Source organism: Saccostrea cucullata, unplaced genomic scaffold, assembly GCF_032062105.1.
Source record: "Saccostrea cucullata isolate Sc308-1 unplaced genomic scaffold, CSIRO_AGI_Scuc_v1 ctg427, whole genome shotgun sequence".
Taxonomy (NCBI): Eukaryota; Metazoa; Mollusca; class Bivalvia; order Ostreida; family Ostreidae; genus Saccostrea; species Saccostrea cuccullata.
Window position 1 is genome coordinate 281,795 of NW_026927029.1, and position 12,662 is coordinate 294,456.

The 12,662-nt window shown below is 33.1% G+C and overlaps 1 protein-coding gene across 1 annotated transcript; it reads right to left on the bottom strand.

Moving 5' to 3' along the window:
* Positions 1–9,839: 9,839 nt before the first annotated feature.
* On the bottom strand, positions 9,840–12,656 carry LOC134273309 (uncharacterized). The gene is made up of 7 exons (XM_062755504.1): positions 12,638–12,656; positions 12,444–12,510; positions 12,172–12,237; positions 11,892–11,987; positions 11,187–11,348; positions 10,243–10,338; positions 9,840–10,145 (listed from the first exon to the last, which is right to left on the bottom strand). Exons 2-7 carry the CDS (start codon positions 12,456–12,458, stop codon positions 10,068–10,070), a joined length of 513 nt encoding a protein of 170 aa, XP_062611488.1. The 5' UTR covers positions 12,459–12,510; positions 12,638–12,656; the 3' UTR covers positions 9,840–10,067.
* Positions 12,657–12,662: the final 6 nt, after the last annotated feature.

A 12,662-nucleotide genomic window follows, 5' to 3' on the forward strand; every position in this document is an offset into this window, starting at 1 on the left:
GAAACTGTATTTATCATATAATCTATGTTTTGCAATCGCAAGTGAATGTTTTCAGTGTTAACTATAGTTTACGGTTCTGAAACATAGATTATTGCGTTACAGAGCTGAAATAGCAGGGAATAAACCATGTAAACCATAGTTAACGCGATAATCTATGTTTCAGAACCGTAAACTATAGTGGTTTATTCCCCGAACGTCTACTACCTATACAAACAGATGTAAAATATAGATGAACGTTGTTAACTATAGTTTACAGTCCGCAAACTATAGTTTACAACCGATAAACCTAGTTTATCGAATTTGAAACTATTTTTAGCTCATTTTTGTGAATTTGGCGTGCCATATTCAGGTGAGACCATATACACCGAATGCAATCGCAACTTCTCGGGCCTTTCCGACTAGCGGAAAAACGACCTCGAGAGTGTTTTTCCGACCTCTGACGGAAAGACCCGAGATGATGCGATTGACACTGAATGTCAGACACCTCGGCCCATTGACATCTCGGCCCAAAGACAACTCGGCTCCCACAGGTCGGCCAATTTAGAGGACACATAGACACATAGACCCAAGCAAATTTCATTGCGAAATGTATTATACTTAGAGTTTACAATTTCAGAATTTGCGAGAAACAAAATGTTTATTGAAAAAAAGTAAAGGAATAAAAGACCATTGTGTATTAAAAAAAACTTCCGTGAACATATTCACTACAATCAAGAAATAAGAAGTGTATTTGATAAACAAACAAAATGCCACGGCGCAATTATCCATTGGATTCCAAAGTACGTGTCATATACTGGTGACAATGAGAGTTAATTACTAGCAGGCATAATTGTGAGACAACAAATTTTCATCAATTGAAGATTGTCACCATCATTTCTTATGAAAACATTCATGAATATTAATCAATGGATTCAACATATTGTACATTAAAATAATTAACATATCTGTTTAATCTCGTTATACCCACTTCCCCAAAAAGTTAACACATACTCGTAGTACATTCATTTTTTAATGATTGTATATTCAATGACAGATCTCATATGTTTCGAAGAGATTCAAGTTTAAGACTTAACTAATGCTCTGATTTTAGTTATAGAAATGAACCAATTACACCAGAGTCTCGTGTTGCAGGAGTTGCTGGCATGGAAGAAATACATTACTTCTGAATGGCTCTTAGTGCCAAGATTAGTTCGTTACTCAATTTGCCATTATCAGCATCTGGTTGCGTTTCCTTTTGAGTAAAACATTCCGGTATTGAGAGAGCCGTTAGATTTATAAATTAAATTCCAGGCTTTTTGATATTATTGGCAACTGCTTTTTCAAAAAATTGGAACTCGTAAATTTACTTACCTTGTCATTCATGTCATTGTTTATTTGCAAAATTATTATGTAAAAAACATTCTGATTGTACACATGCACAGGTTGAAGCACACTCTGATCGAAGTTGACTAAAAATGTTTGAGTTTCTGATTGACAATATCTATGTTGTTTTTAGAGACCAGGTCTTCGAACACTCTATTAGATTTCCAATGGGTACTAATTGCGTCCTGTTATTAGCAGACCTACTTTTGTATTTATATGAGGCAATTTGTTCAAAATCTTAAGGGGGATGTACAAGACATATTGGATCTAGTCTGGTGTAAACTAAGAAATACCAAGAATGTGCTTAATACTCTACTAAACTAGCCCAAAGTTACTCAAAGTGCTAATGCACTAATTACCTAATGTTAGAGACCAAATTAGTAAATAATTAAGTTTATTTTGTCTTTATTAGAAGGAAATTAATCATGTTAGAACTGCGCAGCTACAGCATTCATGAGATGAAAAATGCATTGAGAATGGAGTTAGTTTGATTCATTGATAATATTGCTACAACCATTTGTTTCGCTTTTTTCTTGTCATTATCCATAATTCTTGAAAATTTGATTTTTCATATGGGCGTATTCCTGAGGCCATGTGTTTATTTCGTCCGCCATTCCTCTGTCACACAGAGTTCGAATAACATTGATTTTAGAATAAATGCGACCATAATAACATCAAGACAAGAAATTACTAAGTAATAATCATTAGGTTATATTACTTGCTACTTTTATTTGTTGCATCGCATCGTCTGATTAATGGAAAAACGCGATTTTAACCCCACTCCAGCAAATCGGGAAAAACTGTTCTGTTTACAGCTCGAATTTCCTCGTTAATATCATTCCACTGAGCACGTGGTTGGCATGTGCATATATCTGCTGTGGATAGATGCGTTTATTACCAAGATTATATTTAATTTTTCATGGAACAAGTCTTGATAATTTGTTGGTTTCTTTAAAACTCAAGAAAAAAGATAAAAAATGTCCTAAACATATGTGTTTACTTCGGGTCTTTTTTCTGTGGCGATAGAGGTTATTTTCAAATGGGGCACTGGAAGGAGGATGCTTAGCATTTAATTTGAAAATGTTAAACAATATGCGGTGCATGAAAAACAAAGTGTAACTAGTGCTAATTGTAACGGGGACCGTTACAGATGTTCCCCAAACGCTCCCCAACTCCCTTTTGGTGCCATATTCCCTGTAAGCTTCATTTATTAACACAAACTCTATGCATTTGAGATTTTAACAATGTTTACCCAGAAATGTACCATGCTCATTCAAATTTTAGCATTGCATGTGTGCGCATGTGAAGGCATGTACGTAATGACCATATCATCTTGTCTATACAATCTATATATTTTAATATACTAAATATTAAAGTATTTAATTTAAAAGAATTAAAAAATTCGGTCATTCAAGTGTATTTTTGATTTTACCCATTTCACGTGCACGCACGTCCATACATGAGCATGGTGACCATACCTTCTTGTAGAAGTTCATTAAATCAATCTATGTTTTAAATCCCATCCCGTTTGGTTGAAAACCAAGGGAGTTAAAACTGTTTAAAGTTTCAGCCAATCAGATTGCCGCGCACGTACAGGCACATGTATGCATGTGCATGGTGACCATACCTTTTTGTAGAAGTCCATCTTATATATCTATGTTCCAAATCCCATCCTGTTTGGTTGAAAACCAAGGGAGTTATAGCTTTTTAAATTTTCAGCCAATCAGATTGCAGCGCACGTGCATGCACGTGTTTTCATGATAATTTCTATATATCATGTTGTAGGATATCCTAATGCATGGCTATGTTCAAAATTTCAAAGGATTTCGTCAAAAAACAAGAAAGATATTGAGACTTTAATTTCAGCCAATCAGAGCAAAGTGCACGTGCATGCGCGTGAGATCTTGCTATTTTGACCATGTCGTATTGTCTATATTACTAATATATCCTTACATTATGAGTTTCAAAGCATTTCATCAAAGATTAAAAAAGTTACGCCTATATCAATTAAATCGGTCATTTTACATGTTGCACGTGCGTGCTCTTGCAAGCACGTGCGCGCAAAATGACCTTCGTTCGGCACATCTACACAACATGCCTACTAACCCTAACAAGGTTTTAACTTAGTTTGGTGAACAGTTTCTGAGAACACTTCCGGACAAAAAAGTACCGGAGAAGAAATAAGAAGAAAAAAGAATAATAATAATAATAATAATAATAATAATAATAAGAAACAGAGTAAAAACAATATGTTCCCCAACTTCGTTTGGGGAACATAATAATAAGAAACAGAGTAAAAACAATATGTTCCCCAACTTCGTTTGGGGAACATAACTAGTGCTAATTGTAACGGGGACCGTTACAGATGTTCCCCAAACGCTCCCCAACTCCCTTTTGGTGCCATATTCCCTGTAATCTCTATTAGATAAGAAATACTTTATGGAATTAAGACTTAATCAAGGTCTTCCCAGAAAAATACAAAATATATTTAAAAATAGGCATTGCACGCGTGTTCATGTGCGTAACGACTATATTATCTTGTCTACACTATCTCAAATTTTAACATACTTAATATCAAAGCATTTAATCCAAAAGTATTAAAAAATACACTCATTCGAGTGTATTTTTAATTTTACTCATTTCACGTGCATGCACGTGCAAGCACGTGCATAATGACTACACCTTCTTGTAGGAGTCCCTTATATTTATCTATGTTCTAAATCCCATCCTGTTTGGTTGAAAAACAAGGGAGTTATAGCCATTTGAAGTTTCAGCCAGTCAGATTACAGCTCACATGCATGCGCGTGATTTCATAAATTTTTATCTTTATCTTATTGAAGGATATCTAAATGAATGACTATATTTTAAAATTCCAAACATTTCGTCAAAAAACAAAGGAGATATAGCCATATAAAGTTTCAGCCAATTAGATTGCAGCACACGTGCATGCGCATGATTTCATGAATTGTTTTCTATATCATACTTTAGGATATCCTAATGCATGACTATGTTTTAAATTTCAAAGCATTTCGATTTTCGTCAAAAAACAAAGGAGATATAGCCATTTAAAGTTTCAGCCAATCAGATTGCAGCACGCGCACATGCGCATGCTTTCATGAAAATTTTTGTGTATCATGCTGTAGCTCTTCATAATGTAGAACTATGTTCAAAATTTCAAAAGATTATGACTTAAAACAAGAAAGATATTGAGACTTTAGTTTCAGCCAATCAGAGCGAAGCGCACGTGCATGCGCGTGAGATCTTGCTATTTTGACCATGCCATCTTGTCTATACTACTAATGTATTCTTACATTATGAGTTTCAAAAAAATTCATCAAGAAAAAGAAAAGTTACAGCAATATCCATTATATTGGTCATTTCACGTGTTGCACGTGCGCGCTCTTGCAAGCACGTGCGCGCAAAATGACCTTCGTTCGGCAAATCTACATAACATGTCTACTGACCCTAAAAACATTTTACCTTAGTCGGATGTGCAGTTTACAAGATCACTCGTGGACAAAATTTTCCCAGGAAGAAGAAAAATAATAATAATAATAATAATAATAATAAGAAACAGAGTAAAAACAATATGTTCCCCAACTTCGTTTGGGGAACATAATAAGAAACAGAGTAAAAACAATATGTTCCCAAACTCAGTTTGGGGAACATAATAAGAAACAGAGTAAAAACAATATGTTCCCCAACTTCGTTTGGGGAACATAACAAGATGAAAAACTGTACTTTAAACTGTCATTTTCAATGAAAAATTAAGAAAACCAGTCATGAATATTGGAGTTTTTTTCGTATTCGGCAAAGGAAATGTATTCAGATTGCCTACATTCTCACAGAAAACAGTAATTAGTATGTTCATGGCCTCTTCTTTAAATCAATATCAAATTTAATATAGGTATCCGGTTTACTTTTCATATGATTTCAAACTGAATGACATGAAAATACCATATTTTCTACATAATTCTGCTAAAGCCGTAAAGTACGGGAAAAAGAAAGTTGAAATTGATTATGACGTCATAATGGATCTAGCACCAAAAAATTAGTCTCAAGTTATTTACTAGATCTTGACCTTAAGGGTGGACCCATGTCGTTCTACGTTAAAGCAGCGTAACGTGACGCCACAATAACGACGTTTGTTTTTTCCCGCTGACTTTTGCAACTGTGATTATAGGCATAACATTGTTATTAATCAATAACGTACACAGTTTACAAAAAGAATTTTTTTCATCATTTATAACAGTTTTATTTGATTTATGGAGTTTGTTAATATTAGAATTATCTTCCTTTGGTTGATAATTCATAGCAATATCAGTTGTGAAGAAATACTTCCATGATATGCTGATATAAAAATGCAAAAAATATAAGATAAAATTCAGCAAAGACAGAGGCTTAAACTAGTGCTAATTGTAACGGGGACCGTTACAGATGTTCCCCAAACGCTCCCCAACACCCATTTGGTGCCATATTCCCTGTAAGCTTCATTAAATAAGACAAACTCTATGCATTTGAGAGTTTAAAATGTTTACCCAAAAGTGTATCAAGTTCATTCAAATTTGAGCAATGCACGCGTGCGCATGTGAATGCATGTGCGTTATGACCATATCATCTTGTCTACACAATATTAAAGTATTTAATCCAAAAGTATTAAAAAATACGCTCATTCAAGTGTATCTTTGATTTTACTCATTTCACGTGCACGCACATGCATATATGAGCATGGTGACCATACCCTCTTGTAGAGGTCCATTACATCTATCTATGTTCTAAATCCCATCCCGTTTGGTTGAAAACCAAGGGAGTTTTAGCTGTTTAAAGTTTCAGCCAATCAGATTGCAGCGCACGTACACGCACGTGTATGCATATGCATAGTGACCATACCTTCTTGTAGAAGTCCATTATATCTATCTATGTTCCAAATCCCATCCTGTTTGGTTGAAAACCAAAGGAGTTATAGCTATTTAAAGTTTAAGCCAATCAGATTGTAGCGCACGTGCATGCATGTGTTTTCATGATAATTGCTATATATCTTGTTGTAGGATATCCTATTCCATGGCTATGTTCAAAATTTCAAAGGATTTCGTCAAAAAACAAGAAAGATATTGAGACTTTAGTTTCAGCCAATCAGAGCGAAGCGCACGTGCATGCGCGTTAGATCTTGCTATTTTGACCATGTCATATTGTCTGTGCTACTAATATATCCTTATATTATGAGTTTCAAAGCATTTCATCAAAAAGGTAAAAAGTTATGCCTATATCAATTAAATCGGTCATTTCACGTGTTGCACGTGCACGCTCTTGCAAGCACGTGCGCGCAAAATGACCTTTGTTCCGCAAATCTACATAACATGTCTACTGACCCTAAAAAGGTTTTACCTAAGTCGGATGTGTAGTTTACAAGATCACTCCCGGACAAAAAAGTACCCAGGAAGAAGAAGAAGAAGAAGAAGAAAAATAATAATAATAAGAAACAGAGTAAAAACAATATGTTCCCCAACTTCGTTTGGGGAACATAATTACATGTCTTACATTCGAAAAGTTGGTACATATGTCTATTTTGTTTAGCAGTTAGATAGAAAAAATAGGCAGTTATAAGATTTCCTTCAGGCACCTCACATAAATAGCTAGATTGTTTGCAATGACCCACACATTGTATGGAGTAATGTTCGGACATAAAAACGCATCATGTCTCATTATGTTGACAACGTTGTAAGCTCTCGGTCATTGAACATACGAAGCTTGATAAAATATTTTGAGTTGTTTCTTTGAAATTAAGAAGCAAGCACAATGTTTGGAAAGAAAGGTCCATTGCATATGCTATGTCTATCATCGCCAAAAAAAAGTGAGAGGCTAACCCCCCCCCCCCCGAAAATCCTCTGTTTGTTTTTCCAAAAAGTGGCAAAGATTCAAAATGTTTGCATTACTAAGTATGTGATGGAACATGTACTAGCCTTTTGTTATAAAAAAATATTTGGTTGCCCTCTCTCCCGATCTACTGCCTAGAAATGGCCCGACTCAATTTTTTTTTACATCCCATTACACGGGGTTTTTTTTCTTTCGTCAACAAATATGTTTAAATTTTAAGGAATTTTTTTCTTACCCATAAATACCGACCCAATAATTTTTCCCTGAGTTGGGAGGACCACCAAACGTCATTTTAAAGATGGTATAAAATATTTAATTTTGTTGATTTTTTTTCTTTACTCTGTAAAATTGTTATTTTGACAAAATGGGCAAATAGAAAAAAAAATTTATTCATTAAATCTTCTAACCCACTCTGAATGATTTCATTCCTTTTCAAATGTTGCTCCGCTGTAATGAAAATTGTAAATGTTTATTTGACAGAGTATGCGAGGGTTGATCAAAAAGTAAACGACATCTTAGGTATTTGATACTTATATTTTTGTTGAAATATTCAAGTATTTTTCAAAATGTAAATTGGAGGTCTTTGATAGCATATTGCTTAATTAAAAACACATCCTTTTTCAAACTTGCTTTCACCTGGCAACATAACAAGTATCATATTTAACCATCTGCCTTCCTTCACTAAAACGATCTATCCAATCATTGATTGAATTTATAGGAAGTCATTTGTCTTAATAAACTGTGAACAAATTTTTATACGATACTTCAAAGGCATTTCTTTGTAAGATTTACCATAAATTGTACAGTCGTTTGTTGAACGAGTTCTACTGAGACAACCATTTTTCGTCACAAGTACCTGCATAATGACATCATTTTCTCATTGTGAGAAAAACTTTATTCAGCATATGCTATTTATAGAACTTGTGTGCACCAAATTTGTTTCTAATCTAATTTGTGGTTTTGTAGATACACATGTATAGAGATAGTTCGCGAACTTTTTGATCACCCCTCGTACTAGTAGGTACTAAAACAAGGTCATTCATATCGATTTTATGTGTTTAATGTCTTTGTGTTTCAATGGTGATAATTAAACTTTTGATAGATATTATAAGTTATCTGTGGCAAACTTACAAACTCTTAATTCTTAACTTTGATGGTGCTCATTTTTCCTTACCTGGAGTCAAAGAGTTTAAGATTTTTTTTATATCAATAAGTACACTATTTAACAACTGTTCGATAATAATACTAAATAAATTACTTCAAGAAACACTATAACACATTTCCTCTTTTAAAAGCGTTCATATTATTTGAAGTATTTTGCAACTGTAATTCTCTTCTACATTTAAAGATTGTTATATCCCTCCATATTAAGAAGAGGTCTGGAAAACAAAATTCTGTGCTAAAAATAGACCACGTGCTGCTATCAATGAACTACTTTCTTGGTTCTTTACACTCTTTTTGAAGACAACGATACCTTGTTTTGAACTTGAAATTATCATTTAAAAGTGCAAAATTTAGACATTTTCTCAACAAATGGTTGTAGAGAGAACATTAATGCACAGTTTGCGTATTTTTTTGGATTTTTTAAGGCTTTGCTGAATTCTGTAGCCGCGCAGTTCTAAGGAGCATATCAAAAGCATTTTTCTGCAAAAGTTTAGATTATATATGCACAACATGCATTCGGTTATGCATATTTATTGTATCTTTATCAAAAAGACTTAAAATTTGATCAAAATATAATGTATTTTAGCCATTTGAAGAAATGTTTACATTTTGCTCTCACTGCACTAAAGGTGGCCGTACATCCCCCTTAAGCGTGAAAAGAAGAAAACACTTGATGTGGCCTTCAACTCGACATTCAGATATACCGACGACGTATTGTCAATTAACAATGGTAATTTCCATTCGTATGTCGAAACGATATATACTGGTGAACTTAAGATAAAAGATACATGTACCAAAGAGTCTGACATCTGTTTCATATTTAGATATTTTACTTGAAAATAAAAGTTCATGGTAATCTAACAAACAAGCTACACAATAAACGTGATGACTTTAACTTTCCAATCGTCAACTTCCCTTTATACTTATGCAGCAATATGCCATCATTACCTGCATGCGGAGTTTATATATCTCAGTTGATTCGATACGCAAGATCATGCTATACGTATGATCAATTTCTTAGACGAGGTAAGTTATTGACTACAAGTTGATGAAACAAGAATATCAGCAGTCTCTTTTAAGTCATCATTTTGTAAGTTCTATGGTCGATACTATGACCTTGTCAGCAAATACAGTTTATCATTAATAAGTCGAATGCTGACTGACGTTTTGCGCACTAATTGTTAGTCCAATATATATTCACTGAATTGAAGACGGATTCTCGCGTTATTTCCCGATCATGACAAGGAGCACATAGTGATCCCATCTCTAATGTTTTGGAGGTCCGTGTTGCTCTGCTCCTATTTTGAATTATGTTATTAATTTTTGATGTTGAATACTCTTCGTTATCTCCATATGTTTCATGTTAAAAAAGATAAACCAAAAAATATATACAAACAAACAAACAAACGATTGAATCTGATATATCTTGGAAGTTTATAATTTTCAACATTTGATAAATCTTGAAAGAGAGATCCAGTTTTGAAGATATCAAAGTAAATATAGGATGCCCTCTTAATATGGATATTCCGTTTATAGACATGTTTAAAAGTGATTATCATTTTAGGCATCGTTATAATTACAATGTATAATAAATAATACAAACAGAAGTACACTGCCTTACAAAACTGTCTGTACAATGTACATGTAATCGAAAGTTTGAGTGGTAATCACTTTTCCGTTTCGTGTGCATTTTGAAATTTATAGCCTCGGGCCTTCAAGAATTCTACAGTTGCATCTCTTCCACACTAAAATGAAGGAAGAAACAAAAAACTGTATTTTAAAAAAGAGATAGACAATAAAATTTATCCAAATCTAATTCAACTTTTCAAAAGGGTAGCATACCTGAACCAATAGTTTTCTGTCATCGTCTTCCATGTCAAAGTCAAGACCTGAGATGTATTTTGTGTTTACCCCGACTGTCCTGGGAATATCTGTTATCTGTATCACAAAATTCAGAACAAGGTTAGAAGAGATCTAGAAATGCTGGAATAAATAATATCCCCCAAAATTATATAATCAGGACTTCTATAACAAAATATGTCAAAATTTCGGTATGAATTCTGAACAGAGTAACCATTGAAAGATATCATTACATTCACACATACTTGAAATTTTAATAAAATACTAGTAATTCAAAATAACAATTTCAAATAACAAAAGAATAAAGTGCATTAAGGTATTTCCATCCTCCTATGTCATATAGGTTTTTGCCAAAAACTGTTATTAATTTAAATTCATACCCAATAGAACAAAGTTTTTTGAAAGAATACTTTTTAATAGGTGAAATGATAAATGTTGTTAAGTAATAGAACTTAAAAAATATATTTTTTGTTATTTAATCAATTATTTAATCTTTGAAAAATTGTGACAAGGGCAATAACTCCTTCTCAGATAACTTTATTCAGACATTTACTTTATTGTACATTAAATGTCAAAAAGCGACCCTGATATTCACATTTCAGAATTATCTTAGCAAGTAGCAAGTATTTGGAACTTTTAGTATCAGAATTGTGCATTTCAACCAATTTTTGCATAACATTTTACAATACTATTTTCAAAAAATTTATAATTTTTTTCATGTTGACATACACTTTTGTTTATTTATGTCTCCCGTCTTAAATAATATGGCGACCTATAAATTTTTTTGCAATAATTGGTAAATTTAAATTATAATAAACGAAAAAACCCCCAGTTTTTGTACTTTTTAAATTGTGAGGGTGGAAAGACCTTAAAGAATAAATAAATGATAAAATGATATGTTGACAATCTGTGATGCTTTTTTGTACCTTCATATAGATTCTGCTTGAATTCAGCATCATTGTTTTGAGTATGGAGCCTAAGAACTCTGTTGGTGTTTCCGAAAGTTTGTAAGAAAATCCACTGTACCACTGATCTACACTGTAGCCGGTGTTCCTTGTGATGAATCGATTTATGTCCGAAAATTCTATCTAAAATAAATCATTTAGTAAATTGTACTTATCATATAGTACATTTGGGAAATAAGAAATTTGATCATGGGGAGTTGGGCGCAGGTGAAGAGAAGCATGAAAAGCATGACAAATCAGGTACAAATCAAACAAATCAAGTAATTACGCAATGTGTATATTGTAGTATAGTGGTTAAAGCAGAGAAATAGTCCCCAAAGTAGTGGTTAGAAGAAAAAGGAAGACAAGCTGAATTTTTTTCAGAATAAATCTTTTTTTGCTTCCCCCAGGTAGAAAAAAGGAACCACATGTACATATGAGTTTAATGTCCCTCTGTTTATCTGTCTGTCGGACAGTCTCTAAATATATTGCATGTTTTCAAGATTTGTTTCTCCTAGGCTTGCTAAATTTGAATCTTTTGACTGTAGGTGATTCTACTTAAATAAAGTACTGGTCAGTCGCTCAGCTTTTTTTCTTTAATGTTTCAGAAATCACGTCCAACACAAGTAGGAAAGCGACCTGCTTTTACACTACCTCCAGAATTTCTTTATTACAAATCATAGATACCTTTCCGCATTCTCTCTGTGTTAAGTATGCCCATACTTGTGTTGGACTTCTGTCTCCGAATAAATCCTCAAAAACGTCTGTCTGTTGACCTTTAAACTAAACCAGAATATACCAATATAACAATTGTCAAGTAAGATCTGCTTTTTTGATTTCTTGTATGATTGATTTATTTGTTAACATATACTAATATAATATATATATAATAAGTTCCATCTCTGTACACCTGAAGACGGATTATGAAATCCAGAAATTTGGAAATATATTTATATACATAACCAACCCTTTCCAGTTCGTCAATGAAGTCTGCCATTTCTAGCTTGTTTTCTCTATCCTTAGCAGCAACTAACTTCAAAATGGAACATTTGAAAAAAAAATTGTGTAATTTATCTCGATTATATGTCATTTATTAAACATGTACGAGATATTTCAACAGCTAGAACAGCATTAATAGTTTGTCCTTTTCGAGAACCTTTTTGCAGTTTGTTTTCTGTGTGATTTACGTCATGAGCCGTCTAATACGTTTAACTACTGGTTAATTAAGACTCATTTTACCTTCAGAAATATCATTAAATTTTTGTTATCACTGTCACTAATGGGTTCGTTCGAGGCCAAGAATTTTCTAAAAAATAAAAATAAATCTAATGTAATTCTCCTTATTTTTCTAAGTACTAATAAATATACAATATCCTGAAATACACACGTATGTAAATTGAAAATATTTTGATTTTGCATTCCGAACGTGGTACCTTTTCAGCTTTGTATTTATGTCTT

Excerpts from the sequence above, each read along its gene's own strand:
- LOC134273309 (XM_062755504.1), bottom strand. Across the intron at positions 11,988-12,171 it reads TCATTGACGAACTGGAAAGG|TTTAAAGGTCAACAGACAGA; the intron begins GTTGGTTATGTA and ends ATTCTGGTTTAG. Across the intron at positions 10,146-10,242 it reads ACAGAAAACTATTGGTTCAG|TGTGGAAGAGATGCAACTGT; the intron begins GTATGCTACCCT and ends CCTTCATTTTAG.